The 22,951-nt window shown below is 42.0% G+C and overlaps 1 protein-coding gene across 1 annotated transcript in view; it reads right to left on the bottom strand.

Annotated features, from left to right (window-relative positions):
* Nucleotides 1-6,692, bottom strand: part of GREM2 (gremlin 2, DAN family BMP antagonist) — a 104,742-nt gene extending 98,050 nt beyond the window's left edge. The window contains exon 1 of the mRNA XM_026487572.4: nt 6,556-6,692. Within this exon, the coding sequence (XP_026343357.2) occupies nt 6,556-6,686 (131 nt within the window). The 5' untranslated portion in view covers nt 6,687-6,692. The remainder of the gene's footprint in view (nt 1-6,555) is intronic.
* Nucleotides 6,693-22,951: the final 16,259 nt, after the last annotated feature.

Raw genomic sequence — 22,951 nt, forward strand, 5'->3', positions numbered from 1 at the left:
ACATGTTATAAACAAGTGAAAAAAGGTAAAACAGACTATAGGAAAGGTGGGGGAGGGGGGTGTGGAACCCGGTTCCACAAATTGCTTGTCTGCATTAATTTTTGAAAGCTCTTAATCTCTCTAAGCCTTAGTTATCTCACCTGTAAAGCGGGGATAATAACAAGAATACTAGGCTTTTGATGAAGAGTAGATGATACCTATAAAATATTTAACACAGAGTCGTCCTTCAAGGAACGTCAGCTATCGTCACAGAAGGAAGCATGTAGAACTGATGTTTGGGGCTGGAATGAAATACGAGTATCCACTCCCACGTTCTCTTTTTAAAGACTGAACTCAAGAGACTGCAGGCTCTCCCTAACGCCATACTGCCAGTGTGAAAAACAGGAACAGGTGCAAACCTGAGTTTCCTCACTTAATAAGTTTTAATAATAACCAGATAACCCTCTCCTAGGTCAAAGGAGTCTTAATACCATTCAGCTCTGTGCAACACAGTGATGCTATCGTCTGCTATTGTCAGGTTTCTCTGAAGGTTACATTCTCTAAATTCACGGAAGTGAGGTATCTTAGGTACTTTTTCCATATTATTTGCCAAGTTGAAGTCTTGGATATATATATTTGAAGCTACACATTTCTGTATTGCTCCAAATATTTAATGAGGAACAACGAGAGGTGCTCTCTGCAGGTTGAGGCTGTGGCCCCGGGACATGAACACATCCTCAGCAAAGGGGTTAAAATGGACACAATATATTTTTTCTCTCCAGTAGTAGGCTCGAGGGTGAATATTTTTCATCCGTTTATACTCTATCAAATAAGGCACTCCTATGATTATAGACTTAAATCAAGCAATCAAGATTATTTCCGTATACACAATTTTAACCACTTAGTGACAAGTTGGTGCTATAGAAAGATGTTTGCTTGTTGTTGTTTTTACATGTGTGGGTAACCGGCTTACCCAGGAATTAAGTGCAAAAATGTATGTGGAAACATAACATAAAGGATCATGCTAGTGATAATAACCATACTATTTTATTACTGTTGCTGTTGTTACTGCTATACAAAGAAGGAGCTCAGTAGCTATACGTTGAGTGAATGCTTGCATAAATGGTTATATTCTTAGCTATCAAATGTTATGGTTATAACCAATTGCCTAAATCAATAAAACTTGCAGAAGATAAATCCACGGAGCTGTGGTAGAGATTAAATTACATGTTATGCAGAATGCGTCTAGTATACTCTGGCATGTGTTAAGCACTCAACAAATGTTAGATGAATTTTAATTTGTAAAATGAAAATATGAAAATTAAAATGCAAATAAGGGGAAATTAAAGATAGCTTGAAAATTTGATGAAATTTAAATTCCTAGAAAAAGCAGTTGGCATTGAAATCTCATTATAGAGCTGCTGGATTTTTATTAACTGTAAGTACAATATCACACATCTATCAACTTTCCTGAAACGCTGCTACTACAATTAGAAAATATAATGCATTATCCAGGGTGTGTGTTGTAATTGCATAAAAGCAGAGTGAGGTGGCGAGTTCCCCGTTGGTGATAAGATTAGCTTCCTCCAGCTTTTAGAGCCACGGCTGCAGAACCAGGTGGAATAATTTTTAATGCAGATGGTATTTGTACTACACAAAGTCAACTCGGCTTAGCATTTCACAGGAGCTAGTCAAGTGTTCCCCTGCTCAGTGTGTTCTCTTTTTCCCCTCTCTCGCTGTTTAAATAAATTATAGGAGTGGAGAATTTTAGCTTGGAACTGCTACTAGTCCGTAACATGAAAGTCATGTTTGTGAATATTTGTGCTCTTGGCGTCATATCCTTCAAAAACTCTCTTTTGGGAGAATTTTTTCATGAAGTCATGTCTTTCCTTTGTCTCTAATTCCCTTGCATTCCTAATTCAGAAATGTTTTCTTAGTGTCACAAGCCCTCAGGTATGTCTTCTCCTGAGGGTCACTGCATCTGCCAGCATACTACGACCTTACTTACCTTGCTTTGCCTCTCAAACAGGTCAGAGCCTTCAGGGAGATTTCCCCTTCAGCCATGGGCTTCCTTTATTGCAAAGTAATCTAGAAACAAGAGACGGAACCCAGAGTTTCTCTGACTCGAAGGAGCTGGGAAGAGCTGCATCAAAACCTGAGAAACATCAGGAGAGCTCTCAGCTCTCATCAGTAGAGGTCTAGGACTTACCTCTCCCTCCCTGGTTGCTGACACCCACTCTTACAGCCTTGTGTTTGGTTCTGCAGTGACCCTGCATGAATGTTCTCCCTTCGCCCCAGCTTCCGCAGCAGCCCTGGGGCACTGCGGCGTTCCACACGGGACATGGGAGTGTGCAGAGGCTAAGCAGGCTGAGAACGGGGGAGACACACAGTGACCTCCCTTTCTTCCCAGACACAGAGAAATCTTTACTTTGTCCTTGAAAAACCTTTGCTTTGATTCAAGGACACTGCACCTCCCAGCAGAGGACAGTGGCCCCAGAGAGACGTGCTTCCTAGGCTGAGCCCTGCTGGGCAAACCCTGAGGGTCCCAGATTCACTTTCCAGAAGCCTCAACACTACCCTTTCCTGGCACAGAGGTCATGGCTTCCCTCGCCCTCGTGTGCCCATCCCCAGACCAACATCCCTTCTGCCTCCTCTTCTCTCAGGAGAAACCTCAGCTGCTCCCCAAGAATGCTCTTTTCTGGGCCTCCCAGACTGTTTTAAAGCCCCTCTGAGCTGCACTCTACAGCCTTCAGACGGAGAAGCAAGTCACGCGGCATTTGAACCAAAGACGGCAAAGAGACACGGGTGTTCCTGAAGCTAAAACCACCAGCCGAGCTAAATTAGGATGAAGCATGCAGGAATTATCACTGCCAGTTGCCCACTTTAAGAGTATTTCTCTCTTCTGTCACATTTATAGTTTGTCCCTAGAATATGGCCGATCCGTGAAAGTAACGACAGTGTGAGGCTTGTTGGCCATGAGTTTTTAAAGGGCTGGACTAGGTGTAGTAGGGATTAGGTTTGACCATCTCTGAGATTCTAAAATGTAGATGCATAATTTTTATTTTTTTAGCACCTGTCTTAGACTCTGGGAACCACTAAAACAATCTCTTCCAGCTCTTCTGTTTTGAAGCCAAATTCACTAGGGTTCTAGAGACGCTATTGACTGTCAGTGTACAAAATGTACCCTTGTGGCCCTGAACCTACCTTTGAGAAACACTTAAAACAAAGCCTCGGTGTATGGATAAAGCAAGCGGTTCATAAACATTTCACCTGGAGAACCAACTCAAGAAACCCTATTCTCTCTCTTCTTTTCTCCTCTGTATTCTACTTCTCTTTCTCCCACCCATCTCCTAGCAGAGTAAAGATAAAGTCCACTTGATAGCTTCATAGAATGAAGCTTCAAAGAAAGAGAAGTTGAGTTCTCTCTTAAATATGCTGCTTTCCTTATTTGCCAGGCAACACAACTCTGGAGGCAAAAGTAGAAACAAATCTTTCTGAATGGTGTATCCCTTATTAAGTAAGGCTCTAGACTCTGCTTTTCCAAGGGAAGAAGGTATGTACAGTTAGACCGGTTTAGCTATTTTGGAGATTGGAGTCTCCCCCTGGTCAAGAGGAAACGCCACTTTTTATAGTCTGCATGCTGCCCTCTCCTGGCCTACGTGTACGAGAGTGTTAACAGCACATCAAATGTATTTATTCTCGTCCCATACCTGTGTGCAAGCTGCATGACTACACATGAGAGTTTGTTCAAAATGTTAGGGAAATCTCACTAGAACTTTATACTTGAAGCTTACTTGAGGAAATGGACTCATGATTCCTTTGACTGTTGGATTCATATTCAAGGGTGCCAATCTTCACACCATCTCCCCTCACACCCATGGCGCTTTGAGCTCTCCCTGTTCATTCTCTCACCGCCACGTGGCTGTGGCAAGTCAGGGCTCCACATGAGCCGGGCCCGATGGACGAGCTGGCCAATCAGACATATTCCCAACTAGGGGGTGGCCATGGGAAATACCTGTGTTTAGATTAGTGGTTTGAGGACCATACTTTAGCCTGACTTGTTATCAAAATTAATTCTACATATTATTAGGTCAGTGTGTCCAATTTACAGAAAAGAGAACTCGGTGGTAGGAAGAGAAACAGCTAAGCAAACACAGGGGTAGATGGCCCAGAGGCCAAGTTTATAATTGTATACTTTCCCCTTCGAAACCATTTGTCTTATTTGCTGGCTCTTTGTGTGACTTGTTTTAAGCCCAATACTTGGCACATTTGGTTGCGATAATTTATCACTTTCTCCTAAATACTTAAAGGACCCTGATACTGAGAAAATGCTTGCAACCTGGCCTGACTGCTGTAGTAACGTTGGCCTACAAACGTGGCTGGTCTAATCTGCTGTGTGCTTGTGTGGCCTCTGCAGCCTCTCCGGGTTTGTCCTTGACCTAGGCCGGCCAGTCCTCCCCCTATCAATAAGAACTTGGCGCCCAGACTGGAAGCCTAATTCCATTCCTTTGCTTTAGAAGAAGAGGACTAAGGAAGAGGTGTTTACTTTAAAGAGGTTTAAAGGCATGTACCTTGTTTAAACTTTACCAAACTTACAACTCGCGGGTATCTAAAGCTCTAGCTGGCTATAGTAAAAAGCACAGGGAATGAACTTTTGATTACTTCTGTTGGTGACGACTGATAGCACAAAACAATGAGTAATCAAAGCATTATTTACATTTATCTTTGAAAAGCCGTCAGCGTCTCTTAGTCCAGACAAAGTGTGTATATATATTCAGCCTCACATTGACTTTGTCACTACCGACATACGCAAAATTGCTTCGGAGATTGAATGGCAAGAGAGAAATGGGTCTCAATTTATTCCAGATATTATATTTACAGATTGAAAAATGTTTAGAGTGATGCAAAACTACACTTTTAACGGCAAATAAAATTTAGTTGGGTCAATTAATTAGCATTAACTTAAATAGGGAAATTCTGGACAGTTTCCTTTGTGATGTAAAAAGAGAAAAATGTTCATCTATAAAATCAAAATGCTGTCTCCGAAATAAAACATTCACTTGCCATGTCTATTCTTTGACATGATTTCAAAAATACCCTGTTAAATCATTCAAACTTGGCACTGGGCAAAAATATGAACAGTTTTCAAGACTCCACGGTAGAGCTAAGCATGCATTTTCCTTAACAACAAAAGAAGCTGTTAATTTGATTTAAAAAAAAACCAGGTCAATGTAAATTCTCTGTTGTGATATGTAAAACAAACACCTTTCTTATATCTTCCTTATCTACGTCGGGCAGGCACACATCTTGGATAAGGAGTGCCCTAAAAACCAGGCATGACAGAATGGGGAATTGATTGTGAATTACCAACGGAGGGTTTGAATATGTTCCACCAAGAAAGCACTGAGAAGAGTGCTAATAAGACAACACATTCCATTGGTCCTTGCACCTGCCGCAACGCCTGCCATTCTCTTGTGGAACTGAGTCCCGATCTGTGTATGCTCCTTACTGCAGGAAAAGCTCTTTACCCAGGGATTCAGAGCAGCTATACACCAGTTATTCCAGGATCGCCCAAAGCAAGACTAATCTTTTAACTTAGCCTTCATTCAATCCCCACTGGCTTTTCCAAGGCAGAGACTGAACTCATTAAGCAATGTTAATTTAATCACAAGTAATCAACAGGAAAAAATAAAAGTTATATAACCATCTTCAAAATTTGAAATCAAACATGGTAAAATCCCAGGAAATAGTTTTTTTAAAACAAAATTCATGTCTCAACATAAAATGAATAAAGACAGGAAAAGAAATGGCCAGATGTCTACCGATTTTAGTATCAGATAAAATCAAACCAAAAATGGGCATTTCCTCACAAGTATCCCATTTATGACACCGTTCCAATTCATGACTTTTTAACGTAGTAATACATGAGGTCTGGGAGCTCCTCCTGCCTGAGGGTGCAGAATACAAATGCATTTTCAGGTCCTGAGACAAGGTGGAAATAAAGCAGGTACGCAAGGAGGGTCACTGACCGTGACACTGAGAGACCTCTCCCCCTTCTCTCTTTCCCTCACGCCCAGCGAAGCGGTACAGCGCCGTGTCGCTGCGGGGCTCGGTCCCCGTTGGCCCCGCGCTTTAGAGACCAAAGCCGCGCTCAGGTCCCCTGGTTCCTGCCCCGCAGAGGAGGGTGTGAACCTGACACAGGTGGGAGCGCTCCAAGCCTGCTTGCTCACCATCAGACGCCGTCTGACGGGCTCTAGGTCGCGACCAGAACGGAGGTCGCCAAGACCTGTAAGCGGGCAGCACGACACCGCGCAGGTACTGATGCCGTTTCGGGGAAAGAGACGACGGTCAAGTCTGAAGGTCTCTGCTTTCCACCCACGGAGAATTCGGTAGGTGAATCCACCCTGTGGCCTCCAAACGCACGTTAGCAGCTTTCAGGACCGGGGTGACCCGGGGTGGACACGCGCTTTCTGCTCTGACCGCCGGGACGCAGCGGGGTCACCTACTTCTAAGCGCCGAGTGACGGGAGAAATCGGAACCGCGTCTGCGCCCCGTTAGTCGTGACAAGCTGCGTACCTGCAATGACGCGACGGAAGCCGCCGCCTCGGGTCCCTCTCGTCTGCGCCACGGGGTCCAGGGCGGGCTGCGCGCCGGCTCTCGCTCGGCCGCCTCCGGGGGCCCGCGGCCGGAGCCCCGCGGACGCGCATGCGGAGGCGCGCGGGCCGGGGCGGCGGGGGGCGCGCGGGGCGGCGGGGCGCGCGGGCCGGGGGCGGCGGGGGGCGCGCGGGGCGGCCGTGCGCCCGGGCTGCGGCTCGCAGACGCGCACCGGCCGAGGCTCGGCTCTGACTGGCGCGGCGCTGCACCGGGACAGCACCGCGGCCGGGGATTTCTATTGGCTCCGCGCGCCAAACAAATCACACCGCCGCCCCCCTTCTCGGTTTCACTCAGCGCTTGTTTCTCATCTAAGCCGCAAACATCGCAGCCACACACACTTCACTCGCTCGCGATGTTTCTCTTCTCCTTCCAGGCTGGATTTACAACCCTGTGGTCAGCTGAAACATTTTTTTTAGCAGACTTCCAATCCAAACCTTCTTGTTTATGCAGAGAAATTCTCCATCCCTAAACCCGCAAAACCGCTCCTTCCCCTCAGATCTTCCTCCTCCTTTTGTTGATGGGTTTGCAATGTGAAGAATGTACGGAGCCCGAGTGCGATGCGTCCGCGAGTGCGCGCACACACATGCACACACACCAGGCTCCTTTTGTTTTGAATAACTGAGGCCAATGAAATTAAAGGCAAGCTGAGTCTAATAACCTAAGTGAGAGCTCAAACTCATAAAATCTTGAATGAATTCAGTGGAAAACACTCATTGCTTGAGTTTGTTTTCTGTTCCAAAGAGCGCTTTGGTCATTATCCCTATTTTTGTTTATTGAATGCAGAGGTTTCTAATGGAAATCAGATTTACAGCATCCAGTGAACATGGAACAATGACGCCAGACCCGGTCTTGCGCTGCGTGGGCTCCGTGTGCTTTATCACAGGCTCCAGGGACGCCTGCATGCTCCTGCATGGTTCTTTTTTTTTTTTTTTTTTTTTTTAAATTTTTTGGTCTTGTTTCCACTGATGGTCTCAAGACACTCTTAGTGTGATTCATCGGCCAAAGAAAGCTGGTGAGACTCTGCTGATAAAGTTTCCTGGATTAAAAATTTCAATCCTTGTATGTCAATAGTAATAAACCCTCAGCAGAGAATGAGCCCCCCCAATTTTTTTCTGAGATCCGACAAACTTGACTAGGAAAGTTAAGAAAAAAATAAAATTTCACTGTGTTTTCTAGAACAGACCCTCCCTTAGCTTCCATCCCCCCTAAAACCATTTTCACTTGTGCCTATTAAAATTTTAATGACAGTTATTCTTGAAAAGAAACATTGCTTCTGAAATCAGTGAGCTGTATTTTCATTTTTGGCTTGAAATTTTCCTCCCAATGTTATGCCTTTTGTATACTATTTTGGTATTCGATGTTCTGGTTTCAGCCCAGTTCATAACACATTTTGTTGCAAAGTCACAGGAAACAAAAATTAGTTTTTGAAATTTATTATCACCAAACAAACTACCTGCCTGCTTTTCTTACTTGGACATGTTCCAAGAAGCCATATTTTTCAGAATGGGCCAACCTAAAACCAAATGAAATTGACAAAAGAAATACAAAACAAAACCACATTTGGCCACATTGGTTTCTGCCAACAACACTCCAACTTCAAATGGCATCTCCTTATGACTTTTACAACTCTAATCCATTCCCTTTCTTTAGGTAAGCAGTTAAAAAAAAAAGATAACACTGACATAAATCTTCGAATATGTGAAGTGTATTTCCTCTAGAGGTCTCAACAGTCGTAGAAAGAAAGGAGGCATAGGTAAGGCTTTCCAGATTTTCCAGGTGGAGAAACAGAGTCAGAGAATGATACTGTGACTTGCCTAGGTTAGGAAGTTAGCAAGCAGAGCTGGGAGATTGGAGGACTGCTCTCCTTCATATCTTTTTGAGATTACTGTTCCATAGAAATTATTCAGCTCAGAGGAAAGTGAAGTGTTAATACAGCAGATTTGGATTCCCATGTGTCTTTGCATAGACTAGCTAACAGTTCATGAAATCATCTGACCAACTTGGTAGATAGTTATTTTACACATTATCCCGAGACAGATCATGATATGTTCTGATAAGCTGCTAATACTTTCTTAGAGTTGCCTTTCTAAAAAGAAAGAAGTGACTGGTAGAAACAAGCAGGTTGTTATATTTTCTGCTTGTTATTTGGGGGGATGACTATTGCTCTTTATATTCCTGAAAAGACAGTACAAATAAAATCATGGATAACTTAAAGTCACAGATAAATCTTAAACTTTATTTTAGGTGATAATTCACGCCTTCTTTCCTTTTTTAATGGAAGGATATACCTCTTATACCCATCAGTCATGCGATTTAGAGAAAATAAATTATTAGTGTTTGTTTTTCTACATTTTGTTCTTTTGATCATTTTGCTACTTTTAAAAGATTTTTTTTCAAAGGTGTTTCTCAAATGCTGCAATTCAATTAATTAGCTCTTTTTAAATGACATAGGTGGTGGTAAGAAGAAACACTGCATCTCAGAAGGCAGCACAGTAAACTGCCAAGCACAGTGTCAGCAGAACAATCCTGTTTCATTTGTTTCAGCAACATCAGGGTCATCCTGTTTAGCTCACTGTGACACCCTTTACAGGCGACATTTGCAAATTGACATGTATCCAAAAGAGTCCATAAGATACCAGTTTTGGACATCATAATTTATAGGAGATGATGAAGAGAACTGGGCCGTTTGTCTTGGAGAAGGGAGTTGGGGTAAACATGATAACAATTTGCAAATGATACATGTATAAGAGGAAGTATGTTTATCATCCATTTTTGCTTTAAATGTATTATCATTTTCACAAGTATTTTCTTATTTGAGTCTTTTAACAACCCTATGAGGAATATGGGGCAAAGAGTATTAGCCTGATTTTATAGATAAAGTCTGTATAGAAAAGGATAGTAAAGTAACATGATCTAGTTATCGGTATGCTGCTAAAGGTGGGAAAACTTGAAATGCGTTCCGAGCCCAGTGTGTTTCTGGGGAGAAGTTAAAGAATATGAGCAAAATTCAGAATAGGGTAGGACTTTTCATCATTAGAGCACGCAAGCACATGCAAGGATATCCTGGCAAATTGATGATTTCCCAGGGACGGAAGTGGGTCAAGAAAGGGCTTGCAGTCATCTAAAGAGATGATTAGAGCATTGCTGAAGAGGCTCGGCTGGATGGTCCAGGGTTTATTTCAGTTTGACAGCATCTTTGGTTGTATTATGGACCTTTAAAATATTGTAGAAGAACTTATAATTTTACTGAATGATCTTCACGACATGTTATTAAGTTTAAAAAGGTTATGATTATGACATAAGTAGATTGCTGGACGGAAGATGATTACAGATGGCCTTTTAACCTTTTACACATATGAGAAGATGTATCATTTGTAATAGGAAAAAACTCTAAAGAAGAATCTAGAAAAAGAATAAAGGAGTTACAGTTTTTTCTCTGCTATTCAAAGACATGAGATCTCCACACCACTAGTATACTGAAGACTGAATTTCTAGTAAGATAAGCATCATACCCTCAATGTTTTCAATATCTATTTATCATTTTCTTTCCAACTTGTATTAGATATCTTTTTAATGCTGATATTTTTTTCTTGGTTATCTCATATTCGGCTTAGTAGCTTTCTCCTAACCTATCAATTTATCGTTAAATCTATGAATGCTTGTTTAGTCCTTTTATAGTTGTGGTCATTTTCCTTAGATTAACATGACAGTTTAAATTTAAAATTATTTAAGTGAGTTTGATATATGAAATTTTTAATTCTTCAATTTAAATATATATTCTTCCATCAGATTAAAATCTTCATTTTATAGAAAGACAGAAACTCTGTTTGTTAATGTTGTATACATACATCAAAATCTCCAAACGAATACTATTTAGGATTCACTGATATATATACATCTGTATTTTACTACCCGCACATTTCTGCTGTTTACATGTACGGACTAGCATTTCTCTCTCGTGTCATAATATTCCTCCCCCGAATGCATAAGAGTGATTATTAAGATTTATAAGAGTTTTATAGCAAAACATATAGCCCTTATTGGGTTGCAGAATAAACTCCTTGGGCATGAGAGTGCCATCTGTCATGTTTGTGCCACCCCAATGGTGCAGAGGGCACAACCCACAGAGGAGCTTGGGAAATTAACAGGAAAGGGAATGACCACGTATTCAGCGCGAGCCCTGTATTTTCCCTTAAGACCCAGGGAGCAGGTGGCGGTGGGTTTTTTCGATTCATTAGTTCATGCTTATTAGATGTCAGCCAGGCCTCTGCACAGTACTCTTAGTTCTGAGATGTGGATGGAAAGAGGCGGAGAGGACAGAATCGGAGTGAAGAGAAGATAGAACCACCTTTGCAAACAGAGGAGACGGCGAAAATAAGATTTAGGAATGACAAATGTAGTTGAGGTAATGGCCAGGACAGTCTCGATTATGGTGCCAGCCACCACCCAGCTCTCTCCCCAACTTCACAACCCAGCTAAGGAAGCCCTCCTAGATTGTTCCGTCCGTGAATACAGAAGTACCATACTAACGTCCCTCTGGCTACAAATATCAGCCCAGACCCGGCCCAAAAGCAGACAACCTGCCATCCACGCAGAGATCATGGTGGTTACCTGCCAATCAGACTTCCTCTTTTGAGGCTCTTGGACTAAGGCTATCTGCGTATCTATCTGACTATCTACCGATCTCTCCCTCTGTATCTGTCCACCAGTAGTTGGCATTCAATAGCAATAGCATTAACTTAGTCTGAAAATCAGGGAAAAGAGAATATACTATTTATGGTTATGCTAAAAATGATCGTTTGCGAAGTTTTGACTGAGAACGCAGCACTAAGAATGCAAGCCAAGAGGAGGTCCTGTTGCTCAATCTTAGGTTCCATGGGCTCTACCTATATTTCCCTTGTTTCTGTGTGCATTCTTACACTAAATCTCCCAGTGCTTGAGGTGAGATTTGTGGATTTCTCCTCCTGGGAAAGGAGACTACAAGGAGAAAAGAACTCAGTGAAATATGGGGGCATCCCCATGATCTGAAAAGTTAGATTAGCCCCAGGCTGGGTTTGGATCGTGGGCGTTCTCGCACTGCTGTTTGCCGTGTGGCTTTGTTGTCAACACGGGGTTCGAGTGCTGAATCACTTGCGATTTCAGCTTTTCTTCTTGGGTTTTGGTTTTTGCATATATAAAATAGGGATAAAATACCTACAATGTAGAATTCGAGGAAAATTAACGTAGATTTTGCTTCAGAGAGATTACACAGGGCCTGATCCAGAGAAAATACTTAATAAGACAAGGAATCCAAGCTTACAGAGGCAGGCATTTCATACGTTGTGGATAGCAGGAGTTGTCGAAGTCCACTAATCAGTGTTTGGATGTAGGGGGGAGAATCAATGTGGCTCAAAATAAATTGAGGGAAGGGTGTCCGCTCTGGGATTGGCTTTAACATCTACAGTGTAGTCTACTGATAGGGTTTTTAGAAATAATCCCAAGTCATTCTGAGCTGTGCCTTATAGGAAGAGATAAGAAATATTCCCATTTTAGAAGATTAATGCAGTGTGATTATATGATGAGTCTCTCTACACTCCTTAAGGATAAGGACTAGGTCTCATTTGATTTTCTATATCCAGTACCTACCACTGTGTCTGGTACATAGCTGGCACTCAGTAAAGGTTAGTTGAATGACTTATTTCATAATTATGAGAAAATTAACTGATTGATGAGTTAGCTTGTTAATGGAAAGATAACTTCTTTTATGGATTATAAACTGGCTTGGAATGTAATTCTAAAGAAGGGGTTCCAATCTGTTTTGTCCAATAGAGGTACTGTTTGAATTTAGTGGTTAATGGTGGTTGATTATGTTATCGTTCAAAATATTCATTTCCCCGGGCGCCTGGGTAGCGCAGTCGTTAAGCGTCTGCCTTCGGCTCAGGGCATGATCCCGGTGTTCCGGGATCGAGTCCCACATCGGGCTCCTCCGCTGGGAGCCTGCTTCTTCCTTTCCCACTCCCCCTGCTGTGTTCCCTCTCTCTCTGGCTGTCTCTCTGTCACATAAATAAAAATAAAAAATCTTAAAAAAAAAATATTCATTTCCCCACCGTACAGGACTTATCCCTAAGAGAGGATTATATATGCCCTCTCCTCTGACTGAGGCTTGGCATTTTGGCTTACTCTGGTCACAAGTTACACGTGCACTTCCCAAACAAAACAACAGTCCATGCATGGCTCCCAATTCCCCTCTTGCTCTTGTTTTCTTCCAGGAGACCAGCAAGGTCCTTGGGTCTCTGAATCAGGATGGCATGAACATAACCAATTTGAGACAGATATGAGGATGAGAGATAAACCTTAGTTGTCGTAAACCACTGTAATTCTGTAGTCACTTGGTGACTGTAACATAACATAGTCTCAGCTGACTGATAGTATACATTTTAAGTAGTTTTTCAGAGACCAGAATTCTTTTGCATAGATAAGAGCCAGTATGCTTGTTAATAGATAAATGTCCACTTGTCTTACTTAAACTGGATATTATGCTAATGTGAATGCTATCTAATGAAATTCCCATAAAAAAAACAAAAATGTGTCAGATTTGATGCCTAATTCTCCCTTCTGTGTCCAATCTTTCTTCACCCCAGCCATAGACCTCCTGATTATAAGACTCGTGTGTACCCAGGAATCACTTGGTGACTGTTGATGAAGCTCATTTCCTGACACGTGGCCACAGAGGACACGTTGGGTTGACAACCACAATCCTCTGACACAGTGGAAAAAGCCGGTGCTGAAGCGAACATCGAGACCGATAGGCCCTCCGAATGTGTCTTGACCACTCCTTTCCTTCTTCAGAGCCCCCTAGGAAGGACAGTAGCCAAGGGGGGTCTAATTCTTACCACATTTTACAGAAATCAGTCTCCACATCTGTAAGACGGGAATGCTAAGACTTACCACCCAACATTGTGTAAAAATTGCCCATCACATAAACAAAGTGTCGAGCAATGGCACACACAGTCTTGTGTGTTTATGCCTCTGTGGTTTTCCACGTGCACTTTCTTCTTTCTGAAGTAGTTTTCCACCTTGAAAATTCATGCCATTTCTTCTACACTCAGCCTGATGCCGCCTTGTCCTTCACCCTCCTCTGTTTGTAGTGGGTCAGGCATTTCTTTCCTTCCAAAGTTCCCATCACAGGAAGTCTCTTTCTCTTGTCATTCTTAGTAAACATAATCGGTGCCCCTACGTTACTGCAAACTGCCCAGACAGATTAATTTCACAATTAAGAGAAAGAATTCTGCACTCAGACAGCTCAGGTTCAGGCCCTAGCTCATCGGTGTGGAGCTCTCAACCTCTCTCTGACTCAGTTTCCTCATCTATGAAAGAGGGATATCGATCACCTTCCTCATGGACGTATCCAGCTGACTTCTTGGTAGTGGACATACAGATAACCTTTGCTAAGTGAACAAAATTTGCTTGTGCCATTGTGGTAAGAAACACGACTCCTCCCCATCTTCTAGCACATTTTATCTAAAAGACATGTTGCCTAAGTGCTTATGACATGCATTGATGACATCTCGGAGCAATTTCTGGAGGAATAGGCAGAATTTAAATACTCTGAAGAGATTTTCTCTGGTTGTGCTTATAATAGTAGGAAGTATTAATTTTTAATGAGTTTCTGTTAAGAATGGCAATATACAATACTTACTTAACCTCTGCTCTGGGTTATTTACAAAATACATTGATCTCATCTCCCCTCTCTAGTCCAGAGCCTGAATTAAAATAACACAATCCTCATGGCTTCTTCTGTTCTCCCACCCACACATTCCTGCTGTCTGAAAGGACCTGAAGCAGACGTTCCCGATATATTTGGAAGGGAACAAAAGTTAGTACGGAACAGCATTTGACCTCTGTCTTGTATTAATGTGAATCTTAGGCTGCCCTGCACGAACTTCCGAAAGTGACATATCTCCCTGTGGGATCAGTAACAGGGGGACAGCTGGCCAGCCTCAGAACGAGCTCGGCCCCATAAGGACTGCAGGGCTGTCCTGTTAGAAAAGCAAGGGTGAGAGGCTTCTCCCCAGCTGCTGCCTTTGTACGGACTTTCTCATCAAGAGTGGCTACAGAACCCGGGTCGAGGAGTCACAGATCTCTGGGGATTTGGTAACAATAGGATTATGTTCTATTAGTCTTGAGAATTCAGAAATTCATGAATATTGAAGAAATGCATGTGGTCACCATAAGAAAATATCGATTAAACTTCTGCACCCAGTGTCAGCATATTAGGAGTTAATAAAGTGAACTAAATTGATTGGTAACATTGATCTCTAACTCAGGCAGCAGAATTAGACCTTGGGTGGGTACAGAAATCAAAACCAGCAGACACACCCCATGCCCTTGCAATAGGTCTAAAGTCAGAGTCCATTCTTTGGTTTCATATTATCGTGAAGACTCTTTAATATTTACGTATTTGTGTGTGTATGTATATATAGACACCATATGTATGTATATACACGTATGTATGCATGTATGCATTGGCAGTCACCCATAGACAGGATGCAAGAGAGGGCTGAGCTTAGTGTGAGACCCCCCCAGGCATTCATATATATCACATTAAAAACCTGAGTACCTTGGCCCTCTAATCTCTTCTTGAATGGTTGGTTGCATTACTGAATAACTCTTAACCACATCTTCACTGGAATTGGGATAAATTAAGAAAAAGAACTAACATTTCTTAAGGGTCTGTTGAGCCTTTTGCACTTTCAATGCATGAACTAATTTTTTTAAGATTTATTTATTTATTTTAGAGAGAGAGAGAGAGCAGGGGGAGGGGCAGAGGGAGAGGGAGAGACTCTCAAGCAGACTCCTGAGTGCAGAGCTGGGTGTGGGGCTCGATCCCATGACCTTGAGATCATGACTGAGCCAAAACCAAGAGTCGGCACTTAACCTATTGAGCCACTCAGGGGCCCTGGGGTAACTCATTTAAACTTAACTATAATACTTTAATTTAGGTATCATTTTTCTTATTTTACAGGTAAAGAAACAAGAGGCTTCCCCAACCAGAAAACTGAAGATCTAGAGTATAAATTTGAATTCTCCATACTCCAAAATTTATGCTTTCTGTCTTGCAATGAACATTTTCCCATAAGAAAAGTAATGCGTTCTTCCTGGAAAGCTCTTTATAGAAGTGCACAGTTAAGGGGCGCCTGGGTGGCTCAGTCGTTAAGCGTCTGCCTTCAGCTCAGGGTGTGATCCCGGCGTTATGGGATCGAGCCCCACATCAGGCTCCTCCGCTATGAGCCTGCTTCTTCCTCTCCCACTCCCCCTGCTTGTGTTCCCTCTCTCGCTGGCTGTCTCTATCTCTGTCAAATAAATAAATAAAGTCTTAAAAAAAAAAAAAAGAAGTGCACAGTTAAAGGAAAGCATATCCGTCAAAATTCCACCACTAACTTTTTAGTATTCTGTTTTCTGACTGTTCATTTTTTGCCTAATCGAGATCATACTATATATTAAACTTCCATATTGCTTTTCTACTTAATATTATATCTGAGCATTTCAAATCTGAAACAAGATTATTTAAAAGTAATTTTGTGGTTACATAATATTCTACATTATGGATGCATTAAACCAACCCTTCTTATTGGACATTTAAATTATTTTCAGAGATACACTCTTGTAAATAAATTGTAAAAAATTTTATTATGTAGGGGCACCTGGGTGACTCAGTCAGTTAAGCGGCTGCCTTTGGCTCAGGTCATGATCTCAGGGTCCTGAGATCGAGCTCCGTGTAGGGCTCCCTGCTCTGCGGGGAGTCTGCTTCTCCCTTGCCCTCTGCTCCTCTCCCTGCTTGTGCTCTCTTTCTTTCTCTCTGTCTCTCTCAAATAAATAAATAAAATCTTTTAAAAGATTTATGATGTAAAAGTATCTGTACATTCTGGGCATACATTTTGTACATTCGGCTTTTAAATAACACTAATTTTCTCATGGCGACACCCTTAGCTACCTATGACATGCTAAGTTTGGAATTCCATGCATGAACTAGCAAATAGTTCCAGCTCTTCAGCTCTGGCAACATCGTCTTTGATGTAATATTTATCCGTTTGCACACCTACGCATTGGTGATCAGCACACGGCGGCGAGGATTCCAGACACAGCCGAGCCTAATGTGAACCTCAAGGAATTCATATAAATCGCATTCTGAGTACCATGGTCTTCTATAACCCTCAGTGGTTCACCACTCTGCACCTTCTCCGCCCAGAGAGAAATTCCAGATATTTTCCAGGTTCCAGTCTATTTCTTTCATTTGTCTCTGTGACACCAAGTGTTTGTCAATCATTTTAATATTTTCCAGTATCTATCCTATGTATTTTATAAAAATTAATGAAATTAAGGGAGGTAGAACATGGAAGTTATTATGTACAGCCAAAGTGGCACATTCTTATCCTCATTTGACCCTTACTATCCTGCAGTCGTTTCGCTATGTGTTCAGTAATGAGGACAAAATTAAAAAACATATGAAATGTTGGAAATATGTGTGAAAGACAGTGCCTCAAAAGTGACGTGGAATTAGGGGTGTTAGAATGATTTTAGCAATTCGATCATTGAAACTTGCCCTTAGAACTATTTATTAGCATGCGGCTCGTGGACAGTCTGCGTCGGAATCACGTGGGGGTGCTTTTCAAGAATGGAAATTCCTCTGCTCCCTCCAAGAGTAAGGGTAGAAACGGCAGTTTAATAAAGTCCTCAGGAGAATCTTAGCCACATTAAAATTTGAAGACAACAGCCCTTAAACTTATTTTTCCACTGGTCAGCTTTCCCATGTTTGGCATTCGAGTGGGTTTTCGGAAACGTGGTAAATTCAAGGAATGTCTGTAGTACAGAATACTGTTCAAGGCTACTCATACACAGATCTAAAATTGCTTGAAAACTTCTTTCCACAACTGCTATTCTATAATATATGAAATTTCTGGTTTCTTATTAGTGGTCATTCATTTTTTTCTCATTCATCCAAGTTGAGATTTGTTGTTGTTTGTTGTTTCCTGTTTTTAATGACAGGACAATTAGACGTGTGTGTGTGTGTGTGTGTGTGTGTGTGTGTGTGTGTGTTTTAAATGATCAGCGTGTGTTAACTAATTTATTTGCGTACAGTTGGTTCTTGCCATTCAGTCTTGCCATCCCGGAGATGGCTGAGCGTGGTGGCCAAGTGGGAGCCCGGGTATGGATGCAGGTGGACACTCCCAAGTGAAGACCATGGGCAAGCCCACCCACGGTAGGTGCTTTTTCATCTGCACTGTAGGAGCCAGGGTTTACGAAAGCCATGGGCACCTGCTATTCTGTAAGCCGTGTGTTTGTATGTGTTGATTCCTTTAACTTTTAAGATCTTAGGATGCATTTTTCTGAATCTTTGCAGTAGCTTTTGATATAGTAATGGTGTTAACCCTTTGTCACATTTATCATAACTATTTCCACGGTATATTGTTTCCCTATACATTTACCCGTGCTATTGTAGAAATACAGCATACAAGTTTTAAAGTGTATATTGTTAATATATCAATATAGTTTCTTGGTTATTTCTTTCATTATTTTGCAATACTTGAAACGTGTTTCTCATCCAAGGATGAAGTCAAATTTGCCCATATTTTCTTTTATTTATATCTGAATTGTAAAATTTAACAGTTTAATGAGAGTAACTTATTAATATAGGTTAATTTTAAGTAATATTAAGTAAATTCAATTTAATTTAGGCGAAATGTGTCTCATTACATAGTGTGAGGTGACATTGGTGAATGACTAATGCTTCTAATTTATAGTAGACTAGATTTTTGTATGTATGTTAGATTATATGTGTTTTATATATAGATTATATTTTATATAAACGATTTCCCCAGTTCCCTGCTTTAATTAATCCTTAACTAACAAAATAATGGTCCTGATCCTATTGGCTATGGGGATTTTCACAGTAACATAGATACTAATCAACAGATTTGGTTGTTTTTCTCCTGAGTGAAAGTTCTACTGTTTCCCCACTAAGCAAAGTGGGCGATTGGTACCTATAAACATTTCTTATAAATATTGTATTTGTTATTATATGTATATTACATGTTATTATATGTTATTTTATACTTGTTAATTGTGATAGGGAAACATTCTTCTGCACTAAGAGAATGTTTTGAAAATGTAGTTAGTGTGCACTCCTCTCATGGCTCCTCTCCCCCTCTGTTCCCCCCCCACTTCATTTTTCCCTTCCTTCTCCTGATGTCCCCCCTATTCCTTATGTTCCACATAAGTGAAACCATAGATAATTGTTTTTCTCTGCTTGACTTATATCACTTAGCATAATCCCTTCCTGGTCCATCCATGTCAGTGCAAATGGTAGGTATTCATTCTTTCTGATGCCTGAGTAATATTCCCTTGTATATATGGACCACATCTTCTCTATCCAGTCATCTGTTGAAGGGCATCTCGGCTCCTTCCACAGTTTGGCCATCAGGGAAATTAAAATCAAAACCACATTGAGATACCGCCTTACACCAGTTAGATGGCAAAAATTGACAAGGCAGGAGACAACACATGCTGGAGAGGATGTAGAGAAAGGGGATCCCTCCTACATTGTTGGTGGGAATGCAAGTCGGTACAGCCACTTTGGAAAGCACATTGTCCTTTTGAAATGGTTACATTATTTTCTTGCAGGTTCTACAAAACCTCTCATTGGTTAGGAGCAGAGCCTCTGGACTTAAATCCCAGCTATACCACTTACTAGTTTTAAAATTCTGAGCAAGTACCCACTTTCTCATTTGGACCATAAGGGCACTAGCAATACCTGCAGGGTTCGCGGCGAGGGTGAAAGTATTTACTCCCTGCCGAGTGTGCACAGTGGCAACACACAGAGGCTCTGCTCCTCGGGGTTGGGCTCCATGCCCTTCTGAGCAGCCCCACGGCCACCGAAACACCAACTTCCTAATTTGTATTCAGTGTTCCGTTAGGTCGCTAAGGCTACCATGACGGAGCATACGGAATGGGTAGCTTAAGCAACAGAACTTCGTTTTCTCGCAGTTTTGGAGGCTGGAAGTCCGAGATGCACGTGTCAGCAGGCTTGGTTTCTCCTGTAAGGCCTCTCTCCTTGGCTTATGACCGGCTGTCTTCTCCCTGCGTCTTCAAAAGGTTTTTCCTCTGTGTATCTCTGAGTCTTAATCTCCTCTTATAAGGAGGCCAGTAAGACTGAATTAGGGCCCACCTAATGACTTCATTTTAACTTTAACTCTTAAAAGATCCTACATTAAATATAGTTATATTCTGGGGTACTTGCGGTTAGGACTTCAACATATGAATTTCAGAGGGACACGATTCAGCCCACAATAGGTGCATGTGGCTAAAAAAATATATTTTATCCTTCAGGGAGGAAAATTTGGGAACACGTTAAAGGACTAAATTAGACAAAATTTTTCATCAGAGAAAGAACTCAAAAACTCCGTCATGAATCGGTTTGCTTGAATTCGCACAGCCGACGAGGGGCCGCGGATTCTGCCAAGTTCTAAGGCAGCGTTCTTACATATCCGCCCTCCTCTGCTCCTCAGCCCCTCTGCTTTGTGTCATCTAAGTCTGAATGCTTCTTCGTGGGTAAGAACAATTCTTACAGTTTCTGGCATTTGGATATTGGATCGAATAGTGCTCTTAGTTCATTAGGGAGGAAAGGCAGAGAATTAGGTGGTTTTACAATAGAGACTGAATAAAAGACAAAAACACAAAAGGGTGGGGCTGTTCCACGAAAACGACTTACTACCTGTGGTTGCATGAAGTCTCCACCAACTCCCCGTAAAACCCGGTACTGGAATCTTCTAGCTCAGGCCCCATGGCTGCTATTACAACAGTCTGTGCCACGTATGTGTCTGACTGATGTGGTGAGTGTAGCCGTATGTGGCTTATTAATAAACTCTGTTTGCCTTGCCGATTGCCTCGAAGATGCCAGATTTCCCCAACTGCTCTGCTTGCTGGGCTCTCCGTCGTTCAGTCTCAAGTAACCATAAACACAGCCGTCTCTGCTCTCGCCTCCAACGACTGGGCGTTCTGACAGTGTAACGCACTCGCTCTGAACAGGTGATCTATTCTAATCAGGGGTTGAATTAAACAGTACATCACTTCCTCCGTCCTTGTCTCCTGTGAGGCAGTAGACTTTGGAGGTCAAAGAAATACGCTTGAAAATGATCCCAGCTCTGTCTGTTCTTTAATGGCTTTATAACTTGGTGCAGATCACCTAATCTTCCTAACCCTATTTTTCTTGGCTGTAAAGAGGTGTTAGTAGCAATGCCTTCCCTTAAAGTTTATTGTGAAGATTAAGAAAATGCAGATAACACAAGTTGTATAGTCTATGATTCATACTATGTACCCAATAAATATTAATTATTATGAATAATATCAATAGGCATTATATTTAATATATGATAAGTCATAATTAATATTAATAAGTCTTGGAGGAGGATGAAAATGCACATGGGGAAAATAGATGAGAATAAGCTTTTAGCTTATTTTAAGCAACTGCTGTTTGGGTATTAAGTTTCCAACTTTTTATGTCACATTTAAAATTCTTTTTCAGAGGTCTCATCTCTCTTTCATAGCTCATTCTTATTATATGAATGTATTTGATATTTATTTCCCATTTTGCCATTTGTTTTTTATTTTTATAAAGCAATTCTGTGACATAAAAAGTATAGAGAATGATGCAATGAGTAAGCACGTACAACACCCCAACATGACTTTGCACTTACAAAGCACAGTTGAAGCCTCTGCCGCAAGTTTTATACACAATCCCAAACCTCTCTTTTTCCCTCTAGACCTTCAATCCAAAATTCTACCACCTTCATTCCACCTTAAAATGGGCACATCTTCCCCCAAACGGTAGTTCTATTTGATAGCGTGTGAAGGAAGGAGGATGGAAACATTCATAACTGGCCCCAGACTCTGAAAGCTGTGTGCTCCTGGTGAACACTGTTCTGTTTGTTAGCTTACGGAGAAAACTGCTGCCACCATGTTTTTCTCATCCACTGTATTCAGCGTAGTGATTTTTAATTCTGTGCCCTAACTCATTAGTGAATCATGAAATCAAGTTGGTGGTTTGTGACCAGCATGATTACAAACAATGAAATGGGACGAAATAGAAGAAAAGAGAAATGAGGAGAGAATTTCAAAGTGTGCATAACAAGGACAGATTTCCTCATGTGGACTTTTGCTGCAGATTTGTGTATGTTTATGTATTTATTTGTGTACACACAGCTGCGATGCAAATTATGTTTATGTATTATAAATATAACTCAGAAAACTATATTTCTGCCCATGAATTCTGCTGAAAAAATCCTGAAAATGGCTGATAGGGAAGACTGGACAACGTTCCCGCAGACCTGCTGTCCAGTCCTCAGCATCTGGTGAGGAGCTAGCAATGCCATGACAGCACAATGTCAGGATGGTGCTTCAGGACCAAGACCTCCGTCTGGGAACTTGGGGCAGGAAATGTGCCTCCTCTGTCCTCTGGTTCCCACCAAGCCAGTCACTGTCTGGGGGTCTATGAGGGCGGGAGTGCACCCTCCATCCCGAACACCAACACGGCTGAGAGCCAAGCTGGAGTCTTACTCCTCCTTGCGTCCTCCCCCGTCCCAGTGACTGTCAAAGTAGTACGCATGAAGTCGGCCTTTCATAAATGTTTGTGTTTTACGGGGACCTGGGATTTATACTGATCAAATAGGGTCAGACATGCAGACACAGAAATGACTGTCGTGAAGGAAGAAGTGTTTTACACTCACAGATTCTAGAAGCACAGCATGCCACACAGGGCCACGTGGGGAAGCCCCGGGGTCAGTCAGGAGGCAGAGAATATGGTCCTTTACTGTATATTCTATGGGAAGAAATGGGTAAAACAAGCCAAGTAAGGTTAGGGTTAGCTACGTGAATTATTTCAGTGGGCTCTGGGGCCGGGGGGTGCCCCTCGTTGTCTGGTGTCTGGCCCTGGGGCGATTAAGGCAGGCGGATAGCAGCCCAGAGTGTGAGAGCCCATGAAGGAGGTGGTGGGGAAACCGGGCCCTGGACTGTTGGTTTGCGTATGAAGACATACTCAAAGGTGCACTGTTTGCCATCTCTAGGGATTGGCTGGTCCTGGGAAGGTTTGTCCCCCCTGCAGCGGCAAGCCCTCAAGATGTCAAAGCACCAAAAATCCAGAAAATAAAGAGATGTGATTAATGACTAATACAGTGTGAGGAATGGGGGAAGACTATCCCAGTAATAAAGTTATTTTGTAGTTGTTCTGCTGTGAGACAGAAAACAGAATATATGTCTATAATTTGATGTTCTTCTCTCTCTTTTT

Source organism: Ursus arctos, unplaced genomic scaffold, assembly GCF_023065955.2.
Source record: "Ursus arctos isolate Adak ecotype North America unplaced genomic scaffold, UrsArc2.0 scaffold_2, whole genome shotgun sequence".
In the NCBI taxonomy this organism is placed as follows: domain Eukaryota; kingdom Metazoa; phylum Chordata; class Mammalia; order Carnivora; family Ursidae; genus Ursus; species Ursus arctos.